The following is a 27,417-nucleotide window of genomic DNA, read 5'->3' on the forward strand; positions in this document are numbered from 1 at the left end:
AAAATTCCATTTCAATTTAAATTAACTATATTTACTCCAAATCATAAAGCTATACAGGTGTACGACTAATTATGGTATTTTATACATATTTATTAAAAATACATTTTATATATAACAATATTAGGATGAGTAAAATATACAACTATATTTAAAAAGATGTAACAGTTGAATTTTTGAGCAAAGTTATCAAAATTCCATTATTTTAGACACAGATAATCGGAAACATTATAGAAAATTTTTCTCACAGCCGATTTCAATACTGACTTACTTTGCTAAATTTATTATGGTTACATAAATTCATATTTAAAAAATTGGGGTCTTGAATTTAAAAATAAATGACATGGTATTTGCAGGGCGACCCACCTATTCTCTTTAAATTTTTTTTGGTTCAAAATATTCAATATTTTTCTACTTTGTAAAATTGGAGATCCCTTATGGTTTATATACCTTAACTAAATAAATTTATGGTTACTAAACAGACACATAAGATAGACCAGACGAAAACGAAAACCAGCCAGGCGCTCGACTTAAAAGGACTTTGAAACCGGTTAACTATACCGCTTCCTAGCAGTTCCGAGCACGTTCGTCTTGCAAAGTAAACCAGGAAGACTGGGATGATGTATTGAATACCGGTGCCTGCATAGGTTCCAGTGAATGCCACCAAACTGGAGAGGCTTTCTGTGAAATATGTAACGAAAAACGGTGGCACAATGGCGCATAGTGGAAACAGCATCCTCACAAACGGACTGTAGGAGTCGTATTGAGACATGTCCAAAAACAGGGCCTGAAGGTTGTTCTTGAGGGTTATGGCAACGATAGGGAAACTGGTAGACAAGGTAAAAATGGGAAAGAGGGCCAGAAAATAATCAATGCAAATCATTAGGCCTGACCAAAAGTCAATGTACTTTAAATCGTATGGAAGAAAATCTAATGTGTAGAGGTCTTCGATTCTCTCAAATGCAAAAATACCAGTCATAGCTAGTAAAATATAAAATGCACAAATAATGATATAGTCCAGGGAGAGTATTTTGGAAACCTTAGATTTGTGTTTAAGGGGTGCCAGCAAGCTGGGCAGGGAATGGTGGCACATAAACGAGTAAACGCAAGCTCCAAAAAGGGAAGGAATACCGTAGACGTTAAACGTGGCAGGATGACCTTTGGCACCCGTGGTAAATAGTAGTTTCAACGATATGCAAATCATTAGAGTAAAAGCTGGAAATAGAAGAAACAATGTATATTTCAATGGCTTTGTAAAATTGTGTGTAGTATTACTTACCCAACCAACGAAAGGTCGCTGTAAGCATTTGCAAGTACTTGGTCTTTTGAACATTAAAAGCGGCAAAGGGACCAAAGATTAGAGTGAATCCAATTAAAAACACTCTATACATGCTGAGACGAGAAATCGTGTGCTCCTTCCAGCATGGAGTGGATGTATTGTTCTCAGAGTCTCCTGCCAAGTACATCAATCTATTTAAATCCGTGCCATTTTGATGTTCGCTAAGTAAGGCATTTAAACGAGATCAATAAAAAGGAGAAATTGAGAAATAGAGAAATAAAATACTTACCAAACAACATCCCGAAGACTTCTTGCCACGGCCGCAGAATATATGCTTAGATCTCCATATAGATATACAATCAGGCACAGATAAAACATAGTTCGGCCGAATTCGTTGAAAAAGAGCGTGGCCATTTCACCCAATTCGAACTTGTGAGAGAGCTGATAGTAGTGGAACTCCCTGTTCTGGATGGTCAGTGGTACCCGCTCGAAGTCCCCTCGTTGGTCACCGGATGCAATTGAGACCTCATCAGCATTATCGTCGTTCTCGCTATTTTCTGTGGAACTTCTGCTCTGTCGTAGAGCCTGCAGAGTTTGCCAATTCCTGATAGCATTGGCGCAAGCCATTGCTTCGATGATAAATGTGACGGTCATGTAACTGATGATGGCCAGCAGTACAATTACTATGAGACTTAGCACCCATCCTGCTTTTGCAAATACACCCGGCAGGGTTAGAGCTCCGGTTCCAACGATAAGATTAAATATGAAAATGAAGCCGACCTGAGGGTTATTGAAATGGATACACAGATATATTTAAAGAAAAATATCAACCAAAGGGGAAACTAATATTCATAATATAGACGTGGCTTCTGATCTTAGAAGCCTTTTTTGTGAGAAAAGATCATCTGGACGAGATGAGACTCTCCGGAATGTGTATATATAGCTACAGGTGTTCCATGTTCGAAGACCTTTTCTATTATGTACATATATTTTTCACAAAAAGTGCACACGCAGCAAAAAACTTTTAAGGAGGCAGGGTGCTTTGGAGGATATCGTGTATCTTATTGGACAACGTTTACTTATTCTTTATTTAAATCTTTTTCAAGACAATACAGGTTATGAAGCTGTCCAAGACTTCAATTTGTTTTATTTACAAACAAAACATTGAGGTAAATATGCAACACGGTATGTACGTGCATATGTATCTTGTCGCTTTAATTGCTTAAATTGCTTTTATATCAAGAATATCTTACCAAATTCGAATATGTGGGTGCGGCCTCTCGTCCATTGACCAGGCGAGGCATTTTTAAATGCTGGTTTCTTTGTCTTTTTGAGTAGACTTAGATATCCAATGCGCAACATAAAAAAAAAACAATAATAGACGAGATTATAGTGCTTCTAAGTGTGACCAGATGCTATCGATAATTAATCTTTCAAAATTATCGAAATCCATATAAAAATTAAGCGCGATTATAATCATTTTTAAAATTAATAAAATATAGGACTTTAATCACATATATTCCAAATATAAACGATCAACAATTCGAATTTATTTTAAAATAATAAATTTTATGTACATAATAGGCACTACATCGCAACAAAACAAAAAGTGGTTTCCATTTTCCCTAAAAGAGCATAAAGCTAGAGGCATCCACCATTTCTTTTAAAGCATTCATCTATTGCTCAGGTTGGGAGTTTAAAGTTTGTCTCTTCTTTCGGTTTTCCAATATGCTCGTAATAAAGAATTCACCGGCTTTGTAGGAGCTGCGGACTAGGGGTCCGCTTGCCGTGTACAGAAAGCCCAGTTGGTTGCCACGATCTTCCCAGTGCTTAAACTTTTCCGGCGTAACATATTCGATGACCTTAAGATGTTTGTTTGTGGGCTGCATGTACTGTCCCAATGTAATACAGTCGACGCCGGCCTCTCGCAGATCCTTAAGGGTGTTCTCAACCTCCTCGTCTGTCTCTCCGAGGCCCAACATAATCGAGCTCTTCGTGATGAGGTTTGGATTGAATCGCTTCGCCTCGGAGAGGACCTTTAGGGTTTGACGATAGTGAGCACGCCTGTCTCGTACGTAGGGAGTGAGCTTCTCCACGGTTTCAATGTTGTGTGCATAAACATCCAAGCCACAGTTGGCAATGGTTTCCACACAACTTAGATCTCCGCGAAAATCTGGCACCAAACACTCCACAAAGATGTTTGAGTTTCTAAATAAAAAATATGTATTGGCTTTTAGATATTAATAGCAATTAACTATGAATTATTCATTTACCGAGCTTTAATTTCCTTCACAGTTTTAGCAATATGCTTGGATCCCCCATCAGGCAAATCTGAAATAAATGAATACGTTAAAAACTTAAAAATATAATTATGCAAAGCTTACCGTCTCGATCAACCGACGTCAAAACAATATAATCTAATCCCCAGGATGCAATAGCCGTGGCGGTGTTTACAGGCTCGTTGTCGTCTAGTGGTGGTGGTTTCCTAGCAGTTTTCACTGAACAGAAACGACAACCGCGAGTACAAGTGTCGCCCATTAGCTAGGGGATAGAAACAAACATTTCAGTTATCAGCAAAGGTCACCTCGTAGAGACCTTACCATAATCGTCGCTGTTTGGGTGCCGTGCTCGCCACCACCCCAGCACTCGCCGATGTTTGGGCACCTAGCCTCCTCGCAAACTGTGGATAACTTGAGGTCTCTCAGCTGGTTCTTGATCTTGGCGTAGTTTTTGCCCATGGGAATCGTGGTCTTCAGCCAGGGTGGAAGTCGCAAACGCTGTTCCTCGCCCTTTTCGCGACGCAGCTTTCCTTCATAGTTTTCCCACTCACTTTTGGAGTAATCCGGATTCTGGACAAAGTCCTGAAAGTTGGGACCCTTGGCCAGGCGCTCTCGGATCTCTTCCAGCTTCTCCGCATTTGTGGACGCAGCACGCTGAATGAATTATTTAATCAAAACAATCTAGTTAGTCAGGTGTCATCACATTATTGGTGCTGTAGCTTACTGTGACAACTATCAGTGGGGACTCCACATGTCCTTTTAGAGCTCGTAGCATGGCTATAGTCAATTTAATGTACAAAACCAATTATTTATCAACAATTTAATTTGTTTTGTCGAATCTTATGAAATATGGAAATAGAGTGCCCGTAAACCTTTTGTATCAGAAACGATTAATCGATTGTACGATTGATAAAGGACATGGACGTAGAGGAAAGGGGTTGTATTTTTGCACTTCATGCAATTTTATAGCCTTTTATAGTTTGTATACAAATTAAAAACATAAATAACCAATTCTTATCACAAACAAAACAAATGTAAATAGAAATATAAATAAACTGCAAGTTTGGTCGATAACTGAGCCGCTCTTGCGGTAGTCCATCTCTAGGCTATGAGTCGCTTTTCTGCCAAAACAAAAGAAAGTTTCCTTTAAATATTTTCATTGGTTCCACTCATTGTAAGGAAAACTCTTAAAAATACTGACAGACTGCTTTAAGAGACTCTCAAAAACGTTACAGTTCTCAACACACAACTACGGCTTCACAGTGGACGGCGTCTAACGCTACGGAGGCGAACGAACGCACACCACTCATGGCTGCTCATGTCCAGGCCTCGTCCTTGCCGTCGTCTGCTACCGCGGAAGGCGCAGGCATTGTTGACGGCAGCGTGAACGGCGAGACAGAGCGTTTGGAGCGTCCTCCAAAGCGGCAGAACCAGCGAAACAACTACGGCTCCAACAATCAGGATCAACCGGATGCGGTAAGTTTCCACCACAATTAATTCACCGGTTAAATCAAACTTCAATAATTCTTTATGTTGCAGGCCATACTTGCAGTACCCAGTGTGGTTGTTAGGGATTCCGGTGGCTCCCGGCCTTCGAGACTGAGTGGAGGCGGCGGTGGCGGTCCGCCCACAAATGAAACTGAGGAGGAACAGGGCCTGAAATATGGAGCTCAGCATGTGATTAAGTTGTTTGTGCCCGTCTCTCTCTGCATGTTGGTTGTAGTGGCTACCATTAATTCGATTAGCTTCTACTCCAGTACGGATGTCTATCTGTAGGTTTAAAGTCAATCTTTTAACTATGGATTATAATCATTGGTTTCTTCTCAGATTATACACGCCTTTCCACGAGCTTTCGCCAGAGCCGAGTGTAAAGTTCTGGAATGCCCTGGCCAACTCCTTGATCCTTATGAGCGTGGTAGTGGTGATGACTATTCTGCTGATAGTTCTGTACAAAAAGCGATGCTACCGCATTATTCACGGCTGGCTCATTCTCTCGTCCTTTATGCTTCTGTTCATCTTTACGTACTTATATTTGGAGTAAGTCAAGAGATTAGAAATGTTATGAATTATAATTTATAATTATCTTTTCTAGGGAACTACTTCGTGCCTATAACATTCCCATGGACTACCCCACTGCCTTGCTGATAATGTGGAACTTTGGAGTAGTGGGTATGATGGCCATACATTGGCAGGGTCCATTGAGGTTGCAGCAAGGATACCTCATATTTGTGGCTGCCCTTATGGCTTTGGTGTTTATCAAATACCTACCGGAATGGACTGCCTGGGCTGTACTGGCTGCTATTTCTATTTGGGGTGAGTTATGCTTATAGAAGATTTGAAACAAACTTAAAATGTTTATTCCCCATCAGATCTCATTGCTGTCCTTTCGCCAAGAGGACCTCTACGCATACTGGTAGAAACGGCTCAAGAGCGAAACGAGCAAATCTTCCCTGCGTTGATCTACTCATGTAACTATAACGATAATATGCTTTATAAATTCTTCAATTTCTAACCTTTCTTTATTTTGCTTAGCCACTGTTATCTACACATATATGGGTACCCATTATACACCCCAGCAATCACAGGCTACGGCTTCGTCTTCGCCCTCGTCAAGCAATTCAACCACAACTACGAGAGCCACTCAAAATTCGTTGGCATCTCCAGAGGCCACTGTAGCCAGCGGATCACGTTCAGGTAACTCCCGACCCCATCCTCAACAAAACAACCAGAATCGGAACGACAGCAACACTCTGGCAAGTGAAGGTATGCCACTTGTGACTTTTAAAAGCAATTTGCGCGGAAACGGTACATATGCATTATATTTTTTATGATTTATCTTACTCCTTTCCAATATGTACGTCGCTTATTCAGCCTTCCGTCTATTTTATGTTTCTCTACACATTTTATTTTATGTTTAGATATGTTGGGCATATGGTTTAAAGCGCTGCTAGTAGAACTAAAGCTACATCTAAGAATTGCGAAAAGCGAAACGAATTTCTTAAATTTTAATTTATTGTTTACAGCTGAAGCTGCGGGCTTTACGCAGGAATGGTCTGCCAATCTTAACGAGCGGGTGGCGCGACGACAAATCGAGGTTCAGACCACACAGAGTGGAAACGCCCAGCGTTCCAACGAGTATCGAACAGTCACAGCCCCAGATCAGAGTCATCCTGATGAGCAAGAAGAACGTAAATATATAATATAATAATAATTAATAATAATTATTAATAATTTAATATAATCAACGATTTCCCTATTCTAGGCGGCATCAAGCTAGGTCTCGGCGACTTTATCTTCTACTCTGTATTAGTGGGCAAGGCCTCCAGCTATGGCGACTGGACCACCACCATCGCCTGCTTCGTGGCCATCCTGATCGGACTTTGCCTCACGCTCCTGCTCCTGGCCATTTGGCGCAAGGCCCTTCCGGCTCTGCCCATCTCAATCACATTTGGCTTGATATTCTGCTTCGCCACCAGTGCAGTGGTCAAGCCATTCATGGAGAATCTTTCGGCCAAGCAGGTGTTTATATGAACGAAAAGACAAGGAATTTAGTAGACACGGCCACGCAAAATGGCCTACAGTATCATAGTCTTTACAGCTTTTTATAACCCACTTCTTTATTTAACAAAATGCATAGTAACAAACAGAAATTATAAAACCTTGCGCTTTGTTATGGTTTTGTCCACTATGTTGACCAGCCAGCCAGGTTCCAGGCCGTAGAACACTTGTCTGGGATCCTTGGTGGTGGTGAGCATCTCGTAGGCGGAATCCTTTTCAATCTTTGGCAGTTCGTAGCCATACTTTTGGGCCAGCACAAGACGATCCTGGCTGATCTCTTCGGGATTGGCCAGATAGCCCCGATTTTTCGGGTTCGTGTAGTAATCCACTGCATCCTGAGGAGGAAGCATCCTGCTGGGAATTGGTACTCCCTTTTGGAACCACTTCTTTGGGTTGACAAGCATATGAAGGCTGCGAGGATCATAATAGGCGGTTCGGATTACACCTCCATTTTTCTCAATAGCCGCTATTACCGCCTCGCTGGCGTGCTGCACTTCGATGTTGATCTTGGCCTTGAAGTTATCCAACCCATCGTCGGTGAGCTGGAAGCCATATTCCAATTCGGCAGGCTTCAGCTTTAGAAGACCCGAATTACATAGGGTACTGATGTCTATGGGTTGGCTGATGTCTATGCGGTTGGTGTCGATGAGCACCTGCAGCTGGAGCAGCGAGATTGGCGGGTACTGACGCTTCATGTGGTGGCCCTTATAATACGGCTCATAGGGGAACCGAAGGTAGAAGGGCTGGTTTCCAGTTTCGTAGCCCAACCGCATAAAGTTCTGCCTCTGTCCTGATCCCTTGTTTCCGGCTCCATGCTTGTCACCACCATGCTGAGCTCTGCCGCGCTTGTCCTACCAAATATTTTTGTAAATAATGAAACCATGTACTTGTTATTTAACCGGTGGGAACTCACATTTTGTTTGGAGTTGGGATTTGGTCGCAGATTACCTATCTGGACTCGCGGAAGTGTCCGCAGTAACTTTAGCGCCTTGTCTGAGGTCTCACGCAGGTGTGCCATGTCTGAAACTGTTGTTTTCTTTAATAAAATACAATTTTAAAGGTGGAAAATAAATATTACACGAGTGGGGTACCACCAATTGGAGCGCTATCGATTATCGATAAAGGGGGACCTCAAAATACTAGTTTTTCAGTATTTTTCAACACTGCCACAGCTCCCATGATAACACTTCTAATCGATAACTAAATAAAAGCGGACAAAACATAAACATTTTATAGCATTTAATATTTATTAATATCCCAATTGAATAGCATAATTTCTTTATTAGTTTATAGTTAAGTTTACTAAATTGAATTAAGAATGACTTGTGGAACATGTCGAGGACACAAGGAAAAAAGCATAAAGTGCCTGGTTGCAGCTTTGGATACGATCAAGGAACACGCATTAAGTAAGTCGATTTTATAACTTGAAGTACTTCTGGCTTACACTCTTTACCCCACAGTGATGCAGCGGGAGTCTGAAGAGAGTGCCAAGACTATAGAAACATTAAAGGCCCATAACGATAAGTTGCACAGGGCCCTGGATATGTTAAAAGAACGCCAGGAGACCATTGTTCAGGTGGAAAAACGACGGAAAGTGTCGCCCAAGAAGAAAAAAGATGATATATCCCCACTGCCCCAAAGTCAGGACTCCCTCAACATGAATATAGCACTAAACAGCATCGACATCTCAGATGAGGACTTTGACATGGAGGAAGAGGAAAGCATTGCAGAAACAGAACCTACGATCAGTCCTCGGAAACTTAGACTTCCGACTCGAAAGAATGACATTCGGAACCTGGAAAACATGCAGCCAAATCAGGGCTGGCTCCGCAGAACGCCTAAAAACTCCGGTGTCCTAACTAAACTTTCTTTGACGCAAAAAGGCAGCAACTTGAACTTGAAGCAAACCCGGTTAAAGTTCGAAGGGAATAAAACAAGTGCCAGCGAAAAGGATGTGATCGAGGAAAGCCCCAATGTGAGCTCTACCTCAAAGCGAGCGCGTCCTCCCCGATCTCTAATACAAAGGTAATTATCAATATCAAACATCGTTCAGGGGTGTCACTAAAATCACTCAAAATAAAATGCTTTCTTGAAAAGGATTAATTTTCTTAAAAATAAGAATAAAGTCTGGTTGATTTTTATGTGACACCTTTTGCAATAATACCTTTTAATATTAAAAACAAGTTTGCAGCACCGCCACCGAGAACGGTTTAAACGCCAACGATTCGAACCGCAACAGCAGCAGCGTTAATAAGGGAACCAACCTCACATTTGAGATGAGCGAGGATGACGTTGACCCGGATTCACAGAAAATGCCGCCACCTGCTTCCCCGCCAGCTTTAAAACTCAACGACTCTTCCGATAGTGTGGTTTTGCTTACTCCTGCCACTCAGGACATAATCTTCCTGAACGATACCACGGAGGATATTAACAAAATGGGAACGATGGATATGCTTGCGGAGATTATGAAGGATGACGACGATGCCTGCTCCAACGCTTTGAGGCAATTTGAGAAAAAAATGATAGATCAGCAAAAGCAAGGCGAAAAGAATCCCACTACAACTCCGAAGGCTTCTGAACCGATTCCTAAAACTCATCACATAAAAGAAGAACCAGTTTCCCAGTTGGTGTCTGATTTAGGAAATGAATCGACAAAAATGCCAGAGGAAATTGAGAAGTATATGATGGACATGGAAAACGAAGACAGTAAAGAATCAGAGGAGGTGTTCCCCCAGCCCATTGTCGTCAAAGAGGAAAATTTGAGCTTTAAAGATCGATACAGCATTGATTGCGGGGAATGTGAAAAGGTAAGCCTTCAAAATGGCGTTTCTTCTTTAACTAAACATCTCTTGCCTTTTCAGTTTATAAACTTTATGGGCCCTAATTTGACTGATGAAAAAATTAAATCTTATTTGAGAAACTGCAAGCATATCAGAGCTGAAAACGAATCACCACCAGGATTCTGGAATCCTCACATGGTTTCCTTTGATGAAAACGATCCGAGAAATGAGGTCTTGATAGACACGCGGTTCCGTGACGGTTCAAAACTTCTACAGAAAAAATAATTACATTAGTTTAAAGCATTCCATTTATTATTCATGTTGAATTGTAACTATTTAGTTTAGAGGTTTCCACGTTTGGCCTGTTCAATTTCAATGGCCGTGAACAAAGACTTAAAGTTTCCAGCACCAAATCCCTGAAATAGTTAGAAAATCAATGACTGTACCTAGCAATAATAGTTTAAGTAATAAATCTTACATTGTGATTGTAGCGTTGAATAACTTCGAGGAAGAGAGTGGGCCTGTCCTGGCAGTTCTTTGTGAAGATCTGCAGCAGATAGCCATTCTCGTCAAAATCAATCAGGATGTTTAACTTCTGCAGTATGTCCATGTCCTCCTTGACCTTGGTGCGGCTGTGGGAAAGCTGCTCCTTAAGGATCTCATAGTAGGACGAAGGAATGGTCAAAAACTCGGTACCACGAGCCTTCAGGTTGCTCACAGCCTGGATGATGTCGTCAGTGTTGAGAGCAATGTGCTGGACTCCAGCTCCCCCATAGTATTCTACATACTCTTGAATCTGGGACTTTTTCTTGCCGTTGGCCGGCTCGTTAATGGGCATCTTCACCGTCTCCTCGTAGTTGGCCATCACAATGGACCGCAACGCCGAGTACTCGGTATGGATCTGCGAGTCATCCACCGACCAGAAGCGATGGAACTGCAAGATCCTCTCATACCAGGAGGCCACGCTCTCCATTTGCAAGTCCGGCTGGTTGCCCACCACATGATCGATGAAGTTCAGCTTGGTGGCGGGCAAGCCCTTGAGCAAAACATCTTCGGGAGCACGTTGGAAGCCTGGCAGGAAGTCTCCCGTATAGCCATTGCGCTCCACAAATGTGTGGGTGGTGTCACCGTACTTAAATAACATATATGAATAAGGTGAATATAAGGAATTTCTTTTAAGATTCACTTACAGTCTTAATGGTTGCGAATCTTACGAAGCCATTGTCATCACTTTCCTCCCAGATGTCGCGCACCACTTCGGCACCTCGCGTCACAGCCAACTTAAAGATGGCATTCAAATCCTCCACTTCAAAGGCCACATCCTTGACCCCGTCACCGTGGCGCATCAAGTGGAGTCCATGCTCCTTGTCGTCCGGCGTGTAGGCGGAGACGAACACGAAGACGATCTTGTTTTGGCGCACAGCATGTTTGGCAAAACGCCGTTCTCCGGTTTCCAATCCTTGATAGCCAAGTGGTTCGAATCCCAGGCGGGTGGTATAATAGCTGGCCGCCTGCTTGGCGTTGCCAACGTAGAATGTCAGGTGATCAAAGCTTAGAAATTTTCCGGCCTCAGGCTGCGTTAGTTAAGGATATTCATGAAAACTTGGATAATCTTTTAGGAATATATTTTGAACTTACTTTAGTTCCTTTGTCAGTATAGCTGGTCTGTCGACGAAAAAAAGAGATATAAATATTTATTAAAAAAGGTTTTTAAAACAATTTCACTTCAGTTCTTCAAGAAATGTCTGTAAAAATTGTTAGATTTTCACTTTCATTTAATTTTTTCTAAACCAATATCCTTTGAATACTTTATCGTAATAAATATCTGATTTACTGAGTCTTCTCTTTCTTTTAAACATCACTTTTCAGCACCATGGTGTTATATAACTATAGGCACATGTTTCAACCTATTTACCATTATCACTCAGACTCAATTTATGCAAATCCTCTCCTCACACGCGATAAAAATTTCTGCGATCCGTTGATCTTATACGATCTTCAAATTGATTATGGCTTGAACTGGGCAAATCAGGCCTTTATATAGGGTTCAGCCCCAGATCGTGATCAGGTGAAAATCCTGTCTTCATTTAAATACATAAAACTAGTATTTTGTTTATTTCAGCTTCTTAATATATCGGAATATCTTAACTAGCAGGTTGCTGTTTGCATATTTTAGCTCAACTTGCAGATATTTGTTTACTAGAACAGGTGGGATTGTTTTCAGGAATATAATTAGAATGAATTGCACTTTATTTCTTTATCAGAGACGTGCCCCCAAAGGGTGTAAGTTTTTATCCAAGCGGCCTTTTAGAAGTTGAATGTATGACAATTTTACTTCCCTTAATACCGTTACACAAAAACTATCTCAAATCATTATGCAAAACATTAGAATTTTCCTAAATATTCATGAGTTGGTCGTCAAGATTGTTCGCGGATCGGTTGCCAAGCCACATTGAACTTGATTCAAGTTGCGAGCCCCCAAAACCTCAACGATATGTTATCTCTCTTGTTATTGTTATTGTTATTGTTCCGATGCATAATGTGTTTCGGTATTGAAGTTGTTTTGCATTAGAAATGCTTTGAAAAGTTTTCAAAAACTGGTTACGCCACAGTCAACAAAGTTGCTTGTTGTTATTCCATGACTTTGGCACACGCTCGAGATAATTAAATTGTTTATCAGCATTTTAAAGCTGGATCAATGTTTTATAAACTATTTTTGGAATAACTTTTTATTCATTATTGCGGGGGTTTTGAGTTAAGCCATTAGACATATCCGAAATCTCAAAAAATATATGCTTAATTTATTCTCCTGATCAATTTATTTACTCAATTGTTTATTTTTTTTGGGCCCTTATTCATTTTGACTGACGATTCGTGTCAGGTGTTTGGCAACCAAGCGACCAGCCCATAAATAAACCGTTTTCCATCCTCTGAGGTCTTCTGTCCACAAGAAACAAATAAATAAATTCCGAACACATGGCGTATGAGCAATTTTAGAGTCTTAGCATTAGTGATTAGCCCTAGACCAAGGTTCCCTCCCATGCTGCTGATGAACTGACAATCCGTAAGGGATTGGATGGGGGGATATATAAAGAAGACTGCGATATGGTCGATTTGCCACTCTGGCAAGAAGCCAAATCGCTGCTTGACATTTATTATGATTGGCTTATTAGGGCCCTGCGGAGGCGGAGCCCTGACAAGTAGTCCAAAGGGGTGATGGAATTTGGCGCTTAATTGTTTCAGATGTGGAATTTGTTATTAAATAATTGGGACACAATAGTACTGATTTCATTTAAATATTATAGATTAAATTAAATCTGAAATTAAATTACATTAAATCTGATAGATTAAATCTGAAATTATATAAAAAACCGTTCTCCAATTTCTTCTGTTTTTGAAATGGAAAAATATGCATAACTCGGCCAATACTATGAAGATCGCAAAATGTTATACCTTCCCGATCTTAGAACTTGGAGTAGCATCATTTGCAATCAAAACTGGGCAACGAAATTTTTGACTCATTTTTCGAAATTTTTTAAAGGGGTAACATCATGATTTTGACAAAAAATTGAGTCAATTTTTTTTTCTTAAAAATCTTGGATCTTTTGATGCAGAATAAAGCGCATTAGAACCCTGAATCATAAATTATATTCCGTTTATGAATCGGGCTGAAAATATTAAAATTATAGATCAAAAAGTGTACCAAAAGCTTCGATTTTGGGCAAAGAAAAAAATGACTCAAATGTCGATCAAGTTTATCAATTTTCGTGATGGAAAAATGTGTATAATTCGGATAATACTTGTCACATCGCAGATTGCTATACCTTCCCGATCTTAGAACTTGGAGTAGCATCATTTACAATCAAAACTTGGGAACGAAAATTTTGACCCATTTTTTCGAAATTTTCAAAGGGGTAACATCATGATTTGACCAAAATTTGAGTCAAATTTTTGATGTTCTACTTTTTTGATCTGTTAATGAAAATGGAGGCGGATTAGTACTCTGAATCATAAATGGTATTCCGTCTTTAAATTGGCTGCGAAATAATGAAAATATTAACTTAAATGTGTAAAAAAACGCTTAGTTTTTTAGCTAGAAAGTTGTTTCATTATTTCATTTTTTTTGGTGAGAAATGGTGCATACCAAGACTTGGCAGATTTAAAGTATTATACATTTCAAACAGATTTAATAAACTTAAATCCGATTTCGAAAATAGGTTGAGAGCCAAAATATAAGCAAAATTTTGCGATATATCGTAACTTCTGCTGCCAGTGTGGTAAAACGAAAAAACGGCAGTGTGGTCACACTTGAGTCGGACACGTGCTGATTGTTTTTATGTTTTTATCTAGCGATTCCATTATTTGAAGAAAAATGAGCGAAACGAGCGGGAAGATAAAGTACCTCATAGCGGATACCACAGCCTTCATTAACGCTGTCCCCCTGAACGTGAGTACCTTGCGTAAGAAGCTTGCATCTTTGGTATTTATCCAATCTCTTCCAGGAATATGCCGAACAAGTGCTCACCGTGCCCGAGGTGGTGGCCGAAGTGCGAAACAAACGCCAGATCCGGCGACTTTGCGTCCTCCCCTTCGACCTCCAAATACGGGAGCCAAGGCCCGAGAGCGTCAAGCACTGCGTAGAGTTTGCAAAGAAGACCGGTGACTACGCGAGTCTTTCGGGGATCGATCTGAAGGTGATTTCGCTTACCTATGAGCTGGAGGCGGACACAGTTGGCACTGACCATCTCCGCACAGAGCCCGTCAAGGCTCAGACGATTGCCTCCAAGGAGAAGCCCGAGGAGCTGCAGGATGCATCCAACAAGCGGCTGGTTGGATGGTACATGCCGGAGGGAGAGGAGGAGGAAGAAGAATCTGATGAAGACCAGGAGGAGGAAGAGGAGGACGACGACGAGGAAGCTGCAGAGCAGTCTGACCCGGAAGACGTCGATCAAGTCAAAGCAGCTATAGAAGCACAAATCGAGGGCAAGACTACCGTCCCTAGTGAAGCAATTCAGCTGGACCCTGAGGAAGAGCCAAGCCAGGAGGAGCTGGACAAAATGTTTGAGCAGCTGAAGTGTGAAGCCAGCGCGGAGGAGGAAAAGGAACTAGCTGAACTGCTCGTTTCCCAGCCAAAGGATGATAACCTGGAACCAGAGGAGGACACTGTTCCGATAATCACCAACCAGGATGATGACGTTGGCGATGACGGCTGGATCACCCACTCCAACATCAAAAAAGCCAAAAAAGCCCTCGAGGGAAAGGTTGAAATAGACGTTGTGCCGCCTGTAGCCTGCATGACCACAGATTACGCCCTCCAGAACGTGCTCAAGCAACTCAATCTCCACCTGGCAGCCCTGAACGGTCGAATCATCAAGCAACTGCGCACATATATTCTCCGGTGCTACGCCTGCTACAAAACCACTAGCATTATGACAAAAGTCTTTTGTCCCAACTGTGGCAACAAGACTCTGAAGCGGGTGGCTGTCAGCCTGGACGAAAACGGCAAGCAGGTCATCCACATCAATACGCGCCGTCCCCTGACCAAAAAGTACAAGAACCAGAGCCTTCCCCGCTTCCAGGGCGGAAAGCACTCGCGCAATCCTATTTTATTCGAGGACCAACCCATGCCCCGGCAGATGCCGTCCCGAGTGGCCAAGACCAAGACAAATGCCCTCGGTGAGGACTACATAGCAGGCATCTCGCCGTTCGTGCTCCGCGACGTGGACTCTAAGTCGGCAATGCTGCGCTCCAAGGGCAATCTCAAGGAGTGGGCCAGGAACAATAACTTTGAGGAGGATCGTCGTCGCAAAAACTACAATCGTTTGTACAAATAAGTGGCGAACTCTTAGTTATTACCTTGTATTTATAATGTAAATATAAAATAATAAAATTAGTTCTTTCATTTCTAATTTCGTTGGATGAGCTCTTTTTTCAGTGGAGACCCCAAAATCCAAAGTTTTTCCCACCAATCCTGTTATTTTCGATTCAATTAATTTCTTTGATTTCTATTTGCACATTCGACACCTGCCGCAACTTGAAGCACCATTAGTCAAGAAACCACGCACTCATCCTACTGGACCTATCCCAATAAAATCCCATGGGTTGCTCTCTTCATAAAATTGACTTGGCATTTGATGGGCAAACGCATGTCCTTCACGAAAAGGACGTTGGTAAACCTTCGACGGGTCGGGTTTGTTTTGGGTTTGATGCGGGTAGCCTGTTGCGCGATGAGGATATTATATTTCCATGACATCCTTTCTCCTTTCACCACTTCCCTGGCTCTGCACAGAACTCTCTCTTTCGCGAGAGTCAGCATTGCCAGCCGAGAAAAGTTTTTCCCGTAAGGGTGGCTTTTTAAAAGGACGATTGCCAGACAGAAGGATATGAGTCTCTATTGTTGTCGCCACAACTTCGGAGCTGATGCACAGAAAGAAATCAAATTTAAATCTTTTAAAATAAATTGACTTTAAGAGTATTCTTTTTGAAGTCTAGTCTTCTAGCTATAAGAAGAACCATCTTACAAATCCTAACTATCAAGGAGACATGATATGGCGAGTTAAAACTTTAAAAACCACATATTTGCTTTTTTGAATATTTTTCAAAATAGAGTCAAAATTGTAACCCAGAAGGTAACATTTTTTAAAACCCGATTTTACCTATTTAATATTGTGGGATAACTTAGATATACTTTGTTCTTTAAAGTAGTAAATGGAATCTATTTTATTTACTTATATGGTTGCTTTTATTCTTTAATATATTTTTGTTTCTAAATTTTTAATGATATTTTTCCATGTGTAGTGTTATCGTCATTATTGTTGTGGTTGTTGTTGTTGCCATAGCCGCAAGCTGTCGCCGGTCTACGTCACGCTTTCCATATCCTTCAGTCGCGTTTACTGCGCTTCCAAAACAACAACCCGAGTTCGGAGAGTCGCAGTTATAAACACAAAAAATCACAAGTGTGTAACAACTTCCAATGTGTTATAATAGTTTAATTTATAAAAAAAAAAACGGCAAAAACCACAAAATAAAGAATTAAGTGTACTTGAACTGTCACTGATTTGTTTTGTGTAGAAACCAAAAATCATTTGTTGCCATCGCCTTGTTGTCGCTAACAAAATTTATGCTCAATTTCTGTTTTAATATTTGACAAATTAGTGTGTCTCGCAAAGCGATTAAAATCTTTACGTTTTAAAAAAAATCAAAACGATAATCACCAAATGGCTGGCCCCGAAAAAAACCGACATTTTTCGAGAGCAAAATCCCCCCCAAAGCAAGACAAAAAAGATTTTAAATGTTACAACATAAATTATACCGAAAATATACGCTCTGAAAGCATTCACTAGTTGGCGGTTAAAAATAGTTTAATTTTGTGTTTTTTTGCGAGCTTGTTGATTGATTGTTCACTGTGAGAATGATCATAAATTTGGTAATGTCTAAAAAAACACTTGGGAAGCAAAATTGTCTCGACATATGATGTCAAAACTGTTGTATTTGTGTGAACGAAGTTTGAGGGGCATTGGCGAAACGAGTTTTTTGTTAGAGAATGAGGAGCATTGTCCTTGGAGAACTTACTCACTCTCTTCCCAGCTCTAACTCTCTTTGGCTTTGTCCTTCGGTAATATCCTTCTTTGGGGTGTTTATCTACCAGACAAGGGTTATAAAACAAAGCAGAACGCAGGCGCAGCGACTCCCGAGCAGGGTGAGATTTGCATAAGTCCTATAAGGTCCTTAGCAGATGTTAGAGGTAGAGTCATACCAATGGGTGGTATGAAAAGTGTAATTTTTATATTCATGGGAATAAAAAAACAATCTGCATTATCTCATCCTAACAATGCCAGCTCTACAATTATTACCTTAAGTATTTTATATGATTAGGCAATAAGTTTCAGAAGTTAAATATTAGAGATTAGATTTCAAGAATTTAAAGAACAAACTCTTAGTATGACTAAAAGATAGTACTAGAGATCTCTTGATAATTTTTGCGATTGCGATCTTGATTTTTTTTGCGATAATTTTGCGTGTTAAAAGTCAATGGACAAATTCTGACTTTTTCTTTTATTATCAGCCATTTTGGCGCACCCTGTGTGTGCTCACCATGTGAATATTTAGGGGGAAAGTCCCTCATTAAAGACACATTATCAGGGGGAGGCATTATGCTCACTATATGAATATTAGGGGGAAAGTCCCTTATTAAAGGCACTCTATCAGGGGGAGGCTTTTCCCGGCATAATTCTCTTTCACCTTGACATGCTTACCAGCTCCCCACGCTCGATGCTCAATATCCTTTGTGTTGAGGTGGATGGCATTAAGTTCTTTGTCCCAGATGCTGTCATATAAATGATTTTTTTTTATAGTCAAGTTATTTACACCCGGACTTATGCATTTAAGTGCGTTGTGGTAGATGAAACCACATCAAGCGAAAGGCATAGGGAAAATACAATAACCGCCCACAGATCTTAAGCCCGACAGAATTTAATAGTCTTGAGTAATTCTAGAAAGTAAAGTCCATAAAATAGTGTTTTCAAAAAAAGAAAATAGATTGGTTGCCCTGCAGAGGCGGAGGGACGGATAGCAGGTTGCAGTTATACAAATAAACAAAATGTTTGAATAGGAACCAAGTGAATACTTCCTAGACACCTCATCTATGTGAGTTTCCATTTTATTTTTAAAACAAAAAATTATGAAGCGCAGCAACGATTACAAACACCACGCAGATATATGCCTGCAGATATATCTATTTTAAAGGGATCGTTCCGGGGCATTTAGGTGGGCATAAATTATAAAAATATTTCAATGTGTGTCAGATATTGTTTGTTCGGTATGCCAAGGTATGTTTTATTTATTTTTTTTTCTTTTGAAGGAAGGGGAAATGTTTCTGGTTCATTTTGAACAAATTACTGGAGCTTATTGAGTGCTATATTATTAATGGAGCATGATTTTAAGGGGAATTTGATTAAATACCTGTTGATAGTTTGAGATATTTATGTTTAGGCTAGTGTTAATTGACCGTAGACTAGTAGGGGAAGTATAAACTTTATGATTATTTGATAGTTGTTTTTTAATTTTATTAAAAATATATTATATACTGCAATTCAAGAAATATAAGTAATCTTATCTTGTTAGATGTCATAAGTAACTTATCTTTACCACGGAAAGCTAAATGCAATACACTTTTATGAAGTACTTGCATTCAACTGACGGACTTCCTACAGACCACTGAAGTCGTTCGGTTCTTTGCAGTTCTTGCACAGTGGCTTTAAAAATGTTTTAAAATATTAAATGCTTGAAAATCGGAAAGATGTATCACCTTTTAAGTTCAGTTATTTATTTAAAATCCTTTCAACTATAAAAAGGAATTTAAAAAGTCGGTAAGAACCAAAAGTTTTAGAAGGTTGTTTCACTCTTCAATAAAATCAATATATTCGAAAGTATTTTAATCTTTACACTTAAATTTTTATAAAGAAAACGTGCAACGTTCTACTCCAAAATATTTTAAATTTTGTAATATCAAAGGCAAACACTCTTAAAGTTTGTAAATGCTTCACAAATTAAAAAAAAAATAACCCTTAATTAAATCTAAATATCTATAATTCTTAAAAAAGTAAGAGCTTAAACCCAATGACAATAATCCAAGCTAACAGATATAATTTTCCAAGTACCTGGTATAACTACTCATGTCTGTTTTGGCCTATAGCCGTTTAAATATCCATTAAATTTGTTATTTGCCTTGCTCATTTACACGATCGAAATAAATATAACACTAGAGTCGACCACTGTGCACCGCCAGCGGGGCTGAAGTGAGAAGTAGCTGCGGCTTTGCTCAGAACGAATTTGCATAGGCTGGGAAGCGGACGTGTGCCGTCGATCTTGATGCGAAACCATCGCAGCGGTACGACAGATACAGATACTTTTTTATTCAGATCCTCCTCCGCCTCCTGCTCACGTGCGTGTGTGATATTTGTAACTTTAATTTATGAGATGCGGAATGCGTTGAGTGAGTCGCTGGCTAGCTGCTTAATAAATTACTACCCAGAATACCAGGCATTTTTTGTGGAAAGAAAGAAATATCAACAGAATGCTAAAGCCATTTATCAGTAACAAACGAGATGAAGGAAACTGAGATATTTTATGCAATAATCTGTGGATATGTGGAAATGTTTTATTTCGGATTTATATATTTGAATGAAATAATAGTTTGTAGCAGCAAACGAAAAGTGATTATAGCAGATGATTAAAAGAGTTTTCAGTGAACTTATCATTGTCAGAAATCTTTCTAATTGTATAAGGTATAAATTACAAAATAAATGTGTGCCCAGTGATTAACTCGAAATTGTGTTTATTTTTTTACTTGCCCCGCAGTTGAAGTTTCTTTCCAAGGAACTGGCCCATCTGACCAAATAAGTTTCCCGGCTAAATCGAATTATTCCAGTCGAAAGGAAAACGTTGAAATGCCATCAAACCAATCAGCTGTAAAGTGTATTGGACAAGAGCTGTTCGTGTGGAAAGCATCCAGAATCTGATTCATATATGTAACTGGAATCCATATTCAGATCACGACCGCATTTCTAACTTACTATGCCCGATCTCTAAGTCCCAGTCTCCGTATCCGTGCGACTTACAGTCCGTATCCGATTGCTGGAACCGCAAGACGCGCAAAAACGAATCCACAACCCAAACCAAAAAATAAAACGCCAATCAAATGATACTAATTAATGTGATAATTGTGCAAAATAAAATGATCGAAATCAGGCGGCGGGTGAACAAGACATCAAACGCCTTGGAGAGCAACGATGAGCTTGCCTTAGATTATTGCCAGAGATTACAGGGGTCAACTCACAGAGCTACAGATAAGACCTCTGGCCCGGGGGTCTGTTTGCGTTATCAACCCGTGGCCACTGTGTTCCTGCTGCTTCTCCTCTGCCTGGCACCCGTACTCGGTGCTCCACAGACCTCCTGCATCCGATGCGACAAGGAGGACTTTAGGACACGGGCTCCACATCATGGAGAAGAGTTTGTAGAGCGCATTGTTGATCACCAGGTTTCCAAGTTCCAGGCCAGGGAGGCTTTACGGAAATTAAATGAAAGTGAGTTAAAAAAAACGTATTTGTTACAGTTCTTGGGATATCCTTGAAGAGGATATGAATATAATTTTTACCCTATAAATCCTATATGTAGTTTTTTAACAGGATCCACCTTCAAAAACCTCTAAAAAATAGCATGCATATTCTTTCATTTGATAATTAGATATCCGTCCTATTTTCGTATATAATTGACTAATAACTAGCCAATCATATATGTAATTCAACAGAACTAGCCACTCATAATTCATCATCAGAACTAGCTAATCGTATAACCAACCTCAAATCATATTCATCATAATCAAGAATTTCAGAATGAGTTGTACTTTGAGAATTTATTTCGTTACACTATTTTTTTTTAAATTTATTTAACCTAAGGAATCAAACGTATAGTTCTGTAATAAATGGTTTTTTCTTACCAATCTTTCAGCCCATCGCCAGAACAATGCTTGCAGCTCAATAAATTGTACTGCAACTATTGAAAATTATTGTTTTGGACATCAGGTAAATAAAATATATAAATAAATATAAAATTTAATTAATGGAAATAAATTTTGATTACAGTTCCTTAACGATCATTGTTGGTGCGAGATGCAGCACCGAGAAGGTTAGTAAGCAAGCCCTAAAAAATTAAAAATGAAGTTAAACAGTAGCTTCCCATCTGAAAAATAGCAAATACTATGGCTTTACAATTTTTGAGAGTGTACCTTTTCACCTGAGTTGATTTTTATGACTTGCCACATGAGCCTCGGCACATGGCGCCAAACAATAATAAACAAAACTCTGCAGACTCCCACAGTAAACACACAAAAAGCCGAGTCGAGTGCCACTAACCCACTTGCAACCCATCGGCAGAGTCGCCGAGTTGGCCCTCTAAAGAGCCTCATTAGCTCATTTATCCGAGGCGGGCAGGGCAGCCGGCTCTTAACAAGCGCCACTCACGCAAGTTACTGGAGGAGATATTGTTTCCCCACGGGTGCGGATGACGCAACAGTTGGTGGTAAAAGCGACCGCAGAACTGTCCCATAGGTGGGAAGGTTGGAATCGGGCGGGTGTTCCCTGCCACTTGGCACGTGATGCGGTGCGGAAGTTGTTAAGTTTGGTCCACTGATCGAACCGCATTCTCAAGCTGCGACACGCTTCATTGCCTCGTCTTGCAGCCAACTACAGTGGGGACTCTGTGGGAAAAGTCTTTGGTTTTTCTATAAAGTGATTTTTATTTGCTTTCATTTTTTACGAGAGGAGAATTTAATAGATTAGGCTGTAGTAGATAGGCTGAAACTACAGAATATTGCTATTTCAGAAAGTAGTTCTTAAAACAGTTTATAACTATAAAATATATTAATAATTTAGTTATGAAATTTAGTTATGATATATTACATAAAGTTTATAGTTACATGAAAATTAATCAGCTTATCAAGCAGATCACTTTTATCAGTAAAAACAGGCATACCATTGAATTAATTTGGCAATTAAAGGCTATTAATCCAACCAACCAATCAAAAATCAGTAATCATAACTGAACGATAAGCTTTTAAGATAAACTTTGTTGACTGATAGGCACCCGTCCAAGGCCCTATAGGATGTATACACTGTAAGACTTACTGCGGCATTCCTAATGTCCAAGCGTCAGTTTATAATTCTTCTAGTACTTTTGTTTTTTTTGTTCAATTTTAGACTTGGCGTTGTGCAGTCGGCCTAACTGGGGGAATTTTTGTGGGTTTGGCGCTTGGCTGTCTACAGTTGAACGATTTTCTCAAGGCGTGCGTCGATTTCCATGCCCCTGTTGATTTCCTCCTCGAATGCACTCTTGTTTGTGGGGCACTCATTAAATTCAATTTTTGCTGATTTCACATTATTTGTTATTTACTTTAAGTGACTTACTTGGTCGTAACGCATTCGCTGTTCTTGGAAAGATTAGGGGTTTAAATGTCCACTTCCTTTGGTGGTTATCAAAATGGAAAATATTTATAGAAGTCTGTTAATATTTCATAACCTTATCGGCCCTTTTTTTTAAAAGCCTTCAGTTATCATCTCAGGGGCTTGTCATTGAGCTTGCACATATGTAACTGCATTCTTATCTTTATATAATTTTCTATCAAATACTTTGACTGTTTTTGGTTCAATAACTTATAACTATGTTTACTTAAGATTTTTTGCCGCTGACGAGAGCCCCTTATTATGCAGCAGGCAAGTCCTACTACCGGCAACAAAGCCAATCCATTGGAGACGTGTCCAGAATGTCAATCGGAAAACACCTGCCCTGGCAACTGGGTGGGTGGCTTGATTGGCTGCCGCTCGATGAGCTATTGTTAGGTGCCGCTTTTAGAGCCCGATTCAAATATTTCCATAATTTTACGCAATTAAATTTGACAGCTTTTTTTGTAGTTCTGTTTTTAAACATTTCATGCACGCAGCTACTTCCCATTTATTTGCATTGCTGATTTCAAAATAATTATTGACAGGTGAAATGTGAATCACGACGACTTTGAAAACGATAAAAGTCGGTTTTCATTGATAACCAAGATAATCAATCATTCGCAATCTCTTTACGATATATTTTTCAACAATCTGTCTATATGGGTTTTTTCCATGTTTTCGCTCCGAAGTCCTCACCTTGTCAGCCGTCGTTAAAGATTATTAACAATTGTCAGAGCAATCGCCTAATTGAGCTAACATATTACACGCCGAGTCCCATGTCTGTTTACATTAAGTAATAATTATTTAATTGGATAAATATCTGCGACACGCACCACCAGTAATAACTACACACATATAAGAATAGCATATTCTCTGTGTGGGCTGATGATGTTTCAATAAATATGTACATGGAACTTCATAAAATTCAACACGTTGAGTTTCCATAAACAAATGCGATTCTATAAACAGGTCAGCCGAAAAATACGGCAGGCATGTGTTATGATCGAAAAACAATGCCGTTCATATTTGGTCACTCGCCTTTAGTTTATATTTTGTGGAAAATTGTTGTTCAGTTTTCCCAACCAGTGGCCCGATATTCAGATACTATTTTATTGGTTTCCGTTTCTACTCAAAAGTTCCATAAAATTGGTATTTAAATTAAGTGTTTTCGTTTATAAAAAGTTAAGGACTTAATACCAAAATGGACCAACACATTGGCAGTTTTCAAGAATGTTTCTAGACTTGTTTTTAGTTTAATCCACTAAACGAACACATCATATTTATAGGTTTCTGTTTATGATTGACTCTGACAGCTGAGCACATAAAATTGTACGATTGGAAAAATATTGTCTAAGGTCGCATAAATCAATTTCTATAGGAGTCGAGTTGGGTGGATGCTGAAATATTTCTTTATTTTATGTACATAAAAAGTTAAATGGTTTATATCGTTTATAAGACAAGCTGTAATTAATATTATTTCGTGATTGCTTATATTCAGTCTGCTTATTGAGGTTTTAATATTATATATCCATAAAAATAGTTACTGATACCAGAATTCATGTGTATTCTTTTCAGAGGGACTGCCCTATGTAAATCACATTTGTTATGCGGATGAGAAGGTACACAAACCGTCCATTGGCTCCTGTTTTGTGTTCGCAGAAGTCAAGGAGTGCTGCTGCGCCAAGGCCTTTTACAACAAGTGTAAGTATCAAGTGCATTCCTTGGAGCGAGATGGTCGGTGGGCACGTAGGCACATCATTTGGAACCACAGTGGCACTGCTAAATGCTCATGGCACTAACACATGGGGATGGGTTTAACAAAGCGATGCTAATTTAATAATGTAAATATACACGGCGCCTTCGATAAACATGCACATACCACAAAAATAACACCAACAATGGGCGGGAGATCATGTCAATATTCTCCACTAGGCGGAAAATCGAATCCCGCTAATTATATTTAGTTTATAATGCTAATAGAAATTGCTCACACTTGGAGGGGGGGAAGGAGAGTGTTTCCATCATAAAATATAGCAACAAATCGGTATAGACTTTTAAAAATGGCAAACAATAAACTTGAAAAAGGTGATTAGCCTTGATTGTACCATATATTAGCGCTATGAGTAGTATACACCAAGAACTTTTTGAGCAGCTTCTCATAATAAACATAACACTTTGGCTAAATCGAGGGCCGACTCATAAATATATATGGGGTAAAGCTGGAAAAACAAATTTGTGGAATTCTTTTCATGAATACTAACAGCTGGCCATTCAAACTGAATTGCCATAACTAAAATTATTGAACTGAAAAATAAGAATTCTAATTTAGCATGAACTTTTCTTTTCACTTTTCCAGGGCGAGCCAATTCTGGGAGCAAGAATATACCAAAAATATTAATACCCTGGCTGATTGCATTCAGTTTAGTGCACTGGCTAAGCAGAAGGCGGTGGTTTTGTTAAAGCTGAATCGCTTCAAACCGAATTTTCGGAACAGAAGTAGTACAACATAGTCATAGCAAAGTAGGTCCTAGAAGCTAAAGCATTCAAATAAGTGTACTTAGTTGAAACGATGTCCAATGGTAATCAAACCTACTTGCTAAGCATATATTTAAGCGTTAATAAATACAAGATTGTAATCCGAACCTACTCTAGTTAGCATGCGTGTGTGTATGGCTTAGATCACTAAATAATGAAGCTGTAACTGAGTACAAAAGTATTCTAAATAGGACAACATATCGAGAAACAAAATTAAAAATTGGTTTTTGGCTTAAGTGCTACCTTTTTCCTTAGTTACTACTTTCGGTCCACTAAACCTCGAGTTCAGCAAGTCGGCCTTATAAGTCTACAGTCTCTACATTTTTTACAAGCTAGTACGGTTGTTAAGCGTACGCTGCAAGGCATTTACACAGGACAGCACGTCCTCGTAGTCTTTCGACCATTCGCGCAGATTTCGTTCTAATGTCTCCAGACGCACCTGACCCAATCGCATTCCGCCATGCTTAATAGCCGCGTAACAGGAGCATGCCAGCAGCTTAAAGCACTGTCGTCGCACTGCGTTGTGGGCATGGCTCTCCCAGTTCGGTGTACTGGCCACGCACTGCCAGGCCATGCTGACGTAATCCACCAAGGCATCCCAATGTGTGGAGTCATGCAACCGTTTCGCCTGCGTCTGCAGCACCCGCTTAAATTCGTTAAGATGCATGGACGCCTTCGAGTAGGCCGCCGCATCAGTTTTCTTGCACAGGCGAGAGGTTGGCAGGGATTTGAAGATAAGCCGCTTTGCATATTGCAGCTCCTGCTCCAACAAACTATCAAGAAGTTAAATTGGATTTAAGTTAATAAGTACAATATTATTTCTCCCTGAAAATACCTGATGTCTGGTGTTGGCAGCTGCCTACGAATCTCCTCCTCATCGCCGTTCGTTTTTATATTGTTCGTAACCAGTATAATTAGTTGCTCCTGAGAAAGACCTTGCAACAAGGATGATAAGGCTACATCTGTGTTCGTTTGACCGACCGGCCGGTCGTCCATTTTCAGCTTTTTTACTATGGGCGTTCCCGGCCACAGTTGCTTAGTGGTGGCCATCTTAATGGGTGAATAGGTTTCCATGGGCGTGGGTTCTGGGGGTGTACTGCCCATAGTCAGGCGTTTTCTCGGCGAGCTTCGTAGTATCATGCCGCTGGTCAACTGGAGGTTCTTGGTTGGTGTGCGCTGGAAAGGACTGCGCATAGAGGAGCTACTGGATCCTCCTCCTCCAGCAGCAGCACCACCTCCGTTCACCTTGTCGGGAGAAAATGTGGTGGTGAAGCGTCTGCGCCCGCGTTGGCGGATAACTAGCTCATCGGGCGAAGGCAGCGGAGAGAACACAAAGTCCTGGGCCTGGACCACATTGGCATCGTTATCAACCCTGAGCCCAAGGCCTCCTCCTCCATTGGCATTCGGTGTGTTTATTATTGCTGCTGGAGTCGGTTCATCCGGTGTCCGGCGATTAGCATTAGTCGGAGTGTTGGCCATTCGTAGAGCCTCCAAGCGGTCGGGTATCTCGGCGAGTGCCATGCGCGTCTGCAGGGGAGTCGACATAGCTTTTGCTAACTGTGGAATGCTGAATATCATACGAAAATTCTTCAGAAATGTACATATAAACATTTGCACGCCCAGTTCCTGACGTACCTCTTGGATGCCCCGATCGTTCTATCCTGCAGATACCGACAGATATAGTGCACTGTCGGAGGGATGACACTCCTTCTTGACACTCTAGTTTTTGTTTGGCTTTAGCTTTTGGCGTCCCTCCCGTGACTACAATTGCAATTTCCTATCTTATTTTTGTTTAAATTGCGCCAATTCGCACAAAGTGGCAGCACGTTCTGGAGATGATAGTTTCGTTGCAAAACTATTGTATTGTTTTCCAATACCCTACCAAGGGGTATATAAGGTTGTTGGTTCTCTTCGTTTTCCAAATAATATAAGCATTTAAAAAATAAATAAAAAATAATTCGATGGAAAACCTTAAATGAAATTAAGCCTAT

At 40.1% G+C, this 27,417-nt stretch overlaps 9 protein-coding genes across 17 annotated transcripts; 4 read left to right on the plus strand and 5 right to left on the minus strand.

Annotated features, from left to right (window-relative positions):
- Nucleotides 1-77: 77 nt before the first annotated feature.
- LOC108126151 (transmembrane protein 104 homolog) lies at nt 78-2,677 on the minus strand. The gene is made up of 4 exons (XM_017242595.3): nt 2,530-2,677; nt 1,566-2,056; nt 1,277-1,497; nt 78-1,212 (listed from the first exon to the last, which is right to left on the minus strand). The coding sequence occupies exons 1-4, from the start codon at nt 2,578-2,580 to the stop codon at nt 449-451; spliced, it is 1,527 nt and encodes a 508-aa protein (XP_017098084.2). The 5' UTR covers nt 2,581-2,677; the 3' UTR covers nt 78-448.
- Nucleotides 2,678-2,804: 127 nt separating this feature from the next.
- On the minus strand, nt 2,805-4,442 carry Las (lipoyl synthase, mitochondrial). The gene is made up of 5 exons (XM_017242607.3): nt 4,280-4,442; nt 3,877-4,209; nt 3,661-3,817; nt 3,550-3,607; nt 2,805-3,484 (listed from the first exon to the last, which is right to left on the minus strand). The coding sequence occupies exons 1-5, from the start codon at nt 4,328-4,330 to the stop codon at nt 2,953-2,955; spliced, it is 1,131 nt and encodes a 376-aa protein (XP_017098096.2). The 5' UTR covers nt 4,331-4,442; the 3' UTR covers nt 2,805-2,952.
- Nucleotides 4,443-4,585: 143 nt separating this feature from the next.
- On the plus strand, nt 4,586-7,213 carry Psn (presenilin). Of its 3 annotated transcripts, none has more exons than XM_017242587.3 (9): nt 4,586-4,729; nt 4,791-5,031; nt 5,095-5,327; nt 5,383-5,592; nt 5,648-5,868; nt 5,925-6,023; nt 6,088-6,360; nt 6,579-6,743; nt 6,818-7,213. In XM_017242587.3, exons 2-9 carry the CDS (start codon nt 4,864-4,866, stop codon nt 7,084-7,086), a joined length of 1,638 nt encoding a protein of 545 aa, XP_017098076.2. In that variant the 5' UTR covers nt 4,586-4,729; nt 4,791-4,863; the 3' UTR covers nt 7,087-7,213. The 3 variants fall into 3 exon arrangements, with proteins under 3 accessions (XP_017098076.2, XP_017098077.2, XP_017098078.2); XM_017242588.3 differs by having other exon boundaries at nt 6,088-6,318; XM_017242589.3 differs by having other exon boundaries at nt 6,088-6,249.
- On the minus strand, nt 7,002-8,266 carry mRpL15 (mitochondrial ribosomal protein L15). The gene is made up of 3 exons (XM_017242611.3): nt 8,194-8,266; nt 8,027-8,139; nt 7,002-7,964 (listed from the first exon to the last, which is right to left on the minus strand). Exons 2-3 carry the CDS (start codon nt 8,129-8,131, stop codon nt 7,206-7,208), a joined length of 864 nt encoding a protein of 287 aa, XP_017098100.2. The 5' UTR covers nt 8,132-8,139; nt 8,194-8,266; the 3' UTR covers nt 7,002-7,205.
- A 6-nt stretch (nt 8,267-8,272) lies between these two features.
- On the plus strand, nt 8,273-10,378 carry CtIP (CTBP-interacting protein). 2 transcript variants are annotated; one of them, XM_017242596.3, is made up of 4 exons: nt 8,278-8,519; nt 8,574-9,138; nt 9,305-9,920; nt 9,975-10,378. In XM_017242596.3, the coding sequence occupies exons 1-4, from the start codon at nt 8,432-8,434 to the stop codon at nt 10,176-10,178; spliced, it is 1,473 nt and encodes a 490-aa protein (XP_017098085.2). In that variant the 5' UTR covers nt 8,278-8,431; the 3' UTR covers nt 10,179-10,378. The 2 variants fall into 2 exon arrangements, with proteins under 2 accessions (XP_017098086.2, XP_017098085.2); XM_017242597.3 differs by lacking the exon at nt 9,975-10,378 and having other exon boundaries at nt 8,273-8,519; nt 9,298-9,495.
- Hpd (4-hydroxyphenylpyruvate dioxygenase) lies at nt 10,184-11,940 on the minus strand. Its single transcript, XM_017242606.3, has 5 exons — nt 11,809-11,940; nt 11,532-11,558; nt 11,084-11,467; nt 10,372-11,025; nt 10,184-10,309 (listed from the first exon to the last, which is right to left on the minus strand). The coding sequence occupies exons 1-5, from the start codon at nt 11,809-11,811 to the stop codon at nt 10,235-10,237; spliced, it is 1,143 nt and encodes a 380-aa protein (XP_017098095.2). The 5' UTR covers nt 11,812-11,940; the 3' UTR covers nt 10,184-10,234.
- A 2,242-nt stretch (nt 11,941-14,182) lies between these two features.
- Nucleotides 14,183-15,784, plus strand: LOC108126154 (RNA-binding protein NOB1). The gene is made up of 2 exons (XM_017242600.3): nt 14,183-14,340; nt 14,396-15,784. The coding sequence occupies exons 1-2, from the start codon at nt 14,266-14,268 to the stop codon at nt 15,725-15,727; spliced, it is 1,407 nt and encodes a 468-aa protein (XP_017098089.2). The 5' UTR covers nt 14,183-14,265; the 3' UTR covers nt 15,728-15,784.
- Nucleotides 15,785-16,771: 987 nt separating this feature from the next.
- LOC108126163 (uncharacterized) lies at nt 16,772-25,533 on the plus strand. Of its 5 annotated transcripts, none has more exons than XM_070279897.1 (6): nt 16,772-16,849; nt 20,253-20,977; nt 21,402-21,475; nt 21,536-21,578; nt 24,467-24,592; nt 25,248-25,533. In XM_070279897.1, the coding sequence occupies exons 2-6, from the start codon at nt 20,593-20,595 to the stop codon at nt 25,349-25,351; spliced, it is 732 nt and encodes a 243-aa protein (XP_070135998.1). In that variant the 5' UTR covers nt 16,772-16,849; nt 20,253-20,592; the 3' UTR covers nt 25,352-25,533. The 5 variants fall into 5 exon arrangements, with proteins under 5 accessions (XP_070135998.1, XP_017098105.2, XP_017098102.2 ...); XM_017242616.3 differs by lacking the exon at nt 16,772-16,849 and adding an exon at nt 19,200-19,261; XM_017242613.3 differs by lacking the exon at nt 16,772-16,849 and adding an exon at nt 19,708-19,782.
- On the minus strand, nt 25,464-27,272 carry LOC108126157 (uncharacterized). 2 transcript variants are annotated; one of them, XM_070279895.1, is made up of 3 exons: nt 27,028-27,272; nt 26,262-26,953; nt 25,464-26,199 (listed from the first exon to the last, which is right to left on the minus strand). In XM_070279895.1, the coding sequence occupies exons 2-3, from the start codon at nt 26,945-26,947 to the stop codon at nt 25,752-25,754; spliced, it is 1,134 nt and encodes a 377-aa protein (XP_070135996.1). In that variant the 5' UTR covers nt 26,948-26,953; nt 27,028-27,272; the 3' UTR covers nt 25,464-25,751. The 2 variants fall into 2 exon arrangements, with proteins under 2 accessions (XP_070135996.1, XP_017098092.2); XM_017242603.3 differs by having other exon boundaries at nt 26,262-26,993; nt 27,062-27,271.
- Between the last annotated feature and the right edge of the window lie 145 nt (nt 27,273-27,417).

The sequence above is a fragment of the Drosophila bipectinata genome, chromosome 3L, assembly GCF_030179905.1.
Source record: "Drosophila bipectinata strain 14024-0381.07 chromosome 3L, DbipHiC1v2, whole genome shotgun sequence".
Taxonomy (NCBI): Eukaryota; Metazoa; Arthropoda; class Insecta; order Diptera; family Drosophilidae; genus Drosophila; species Drosophila bipectinata.

What these genes read in the sequence shown, in the direction of transcription:
- LOC108126154 (XM_017242600.3), top strand. Translation starts at nt 14,266, where the DNA reads ATGAGCGAAACGAGCGGGAAGATAAAGTACCTCATAGCGGATACCACA. An exon ending in TTAACGCTGTCCCCCTGAAC is followed by an intron (nt 14,341 to 14,395) that starts GTGAGTACCTTG and finishes AATCTCTTCCAG; the next exon opens with GAATATGCCGAACAAGTGCT.
- LOC108126163 (XM_070279897.1), top strand. Translation starts at nt 20,593, where the DNA reads ATGATACTAATTAATGTGATAATTGTGCAAAATAAAATGATCGAAATC. An exon ending in TTTACGGAAATTAAATGAAA is followed by an intron (nt 20,978 to 21,401) that starts GTGAGTTAAAAA and finishes CCAATCTTTCAG; the next exon opens with CCCATCGCCAGAACAATGCT. An exon ending in CAAGGCCTTTTACAACAAGT is followed by an intron (nt 24,593 to 25,247) that starts GTAAGTATCAAG and finishes TCACTTTTCCAG; the next exon opens with GGCGAGCCAATTCTGGGAGC.
- Las (XM_017242607.3), bottom strand. Translation starts at nt 4,330, where the DNA reads ATGCTACGAGCTCTAAAAGGACATGTGGAGTCCCCACTGATAGTTGTC. An exon ending in CCCAAACAGCGACGATTATG is followed by an intron (nt 3,818 to 3,876) that starts GTAAGGTCTCTA and finishes TCTATCCCCTAG; the next exon opens with CTAATGGGCGACACTTGTAC. An exon ending in GACGTCGGTTGATCGAGACG is followed by an intron (nt 3,608 to 3,660) that starts GTAAGCTTTGCA and finishes CATTTATTTCAG; the next exon opens with ATTTGCCTGATGGGGGATCC.
- Psn (XM_017242587.3), top strand. Translation starts at nt 4,864, where the DNA reads ATGGCTGCTCATGTCCAGGCCTCGTCCTTGCCGTCGTCTGCTACCGCG. An exon ending in TCCAGTACGGATGTCTATCT is followed by an intron (nt 5,328 to 5,382) that starts GTAGGTTTAAAG and finishes GTTTCTTCTCAG; the next exon opens with ATTATACACGCCTTTCCACG. An exon ending in AAGCAATTTGCGCGGAAACG is followed by an intron (nt 6,361 to 6,578) that starts GTACATATGCAT and finishes TATTGTTTACAG; the next exon opens with CTGAAGCTGCGGGCTTTACG.
- LOC108126151 (XM_017242595.3), bottom strand. Translation starts at nt 2,580, where the DNA reads ATGCCTCGCCTGGTCAATGGACGAGAGGCCGCACCCACATATTCGAAT. An exon ending in CACCCACATATTCGAATTTG is followed by an intron (nt 2,057 to 2,529) that starts GTAAGATATTCT and finishes AATAACCCTCAG; the next exon opens with GTCGGCTTCATTTTCATATT. An exon ending in AGTCTTCGGGATGTTGTTTG is followed by an intron (nt 1,498 to 1,565) that starts GTAAGTATTTTA and finishes TGCCTTACTTAG; the next exon opens with CGAACATCAAAATGGCACGG.
- mRpL15 (XM_017242611.3), bottom strand. Translation starts at nt 8,131, where the DNA reads ATGGCACACCTGCGTGAGACCTCAGACAAGGCGCTAAAGTTACTGCGG. An exon ending in ATCCCAACTCCAAACAAAAT is followed by an intron (nt 7,965 to 8,026) that starts GTGAGTTCCCAC and finishes AATATTTGGTAG; the next exon opens with GACAAGCGCGGCAGAGCTCA.
- LOC108126157 (XM_017242603.3), bottom strand. Translation starts at nt 26,971, where the DNA reads ATGTCGACTCCCCTGCAGACGCGCATGGCACTCGCCGAGATACCCGAC. An exon ending in CTGCCAACACCAGACATCAG is followed by an intron (nt 26,200 to 26,261) that starts GTATTTTCAGGG and finishes ACTTCTTGATAG; the next exon opens with TTTGTTGGAGCAGGAGCTGC.
- CtIP (XM_017242596.3), top strand. Translation starts at nt 8,432, where the DNA reads ATGACTTGTGGAACATGTCGAGGACACAAGGAAAAAAGCATAAAGTGC. An exon ending in CCCCGATCTCTAATACAAAG is followed by an intron (nt 9,139 to 9,304) that starts GTAATTATCAAT and finishes ACAAGTTTGCAG; the next exon opens with CACCGCCACCGAGAACGGTT. An exon ending in ATTGCGGGGAATGTGAAAAG is followed by an intron (nt 9,921 to 9,974) that starts GTAAGCCTTCAA and finishes TTGCCTTTTCAG; the next exon opens with TTTATAAACTTTATGGGCCC.
- Hpd (XM_017242606.3), bottom strand. An exon ending in ATACTGACAAAGGAACTAAA is followed by an intron (nt 11,468 to 11,531) that starts GTAAGTTCAAAA and finishes TAACTAACGCAG; the next exon opens with CCTGAGGCCGGAAAATTTCT. An exon ending in GATTCGCAACCATTAAGACT is followed by an intron (nt 11,026 to 11,083) that starts GTAAGTGAATCT and finishes ATGTTATTTAAG; the next exon opens with TACGGTGACACCACCCACAC.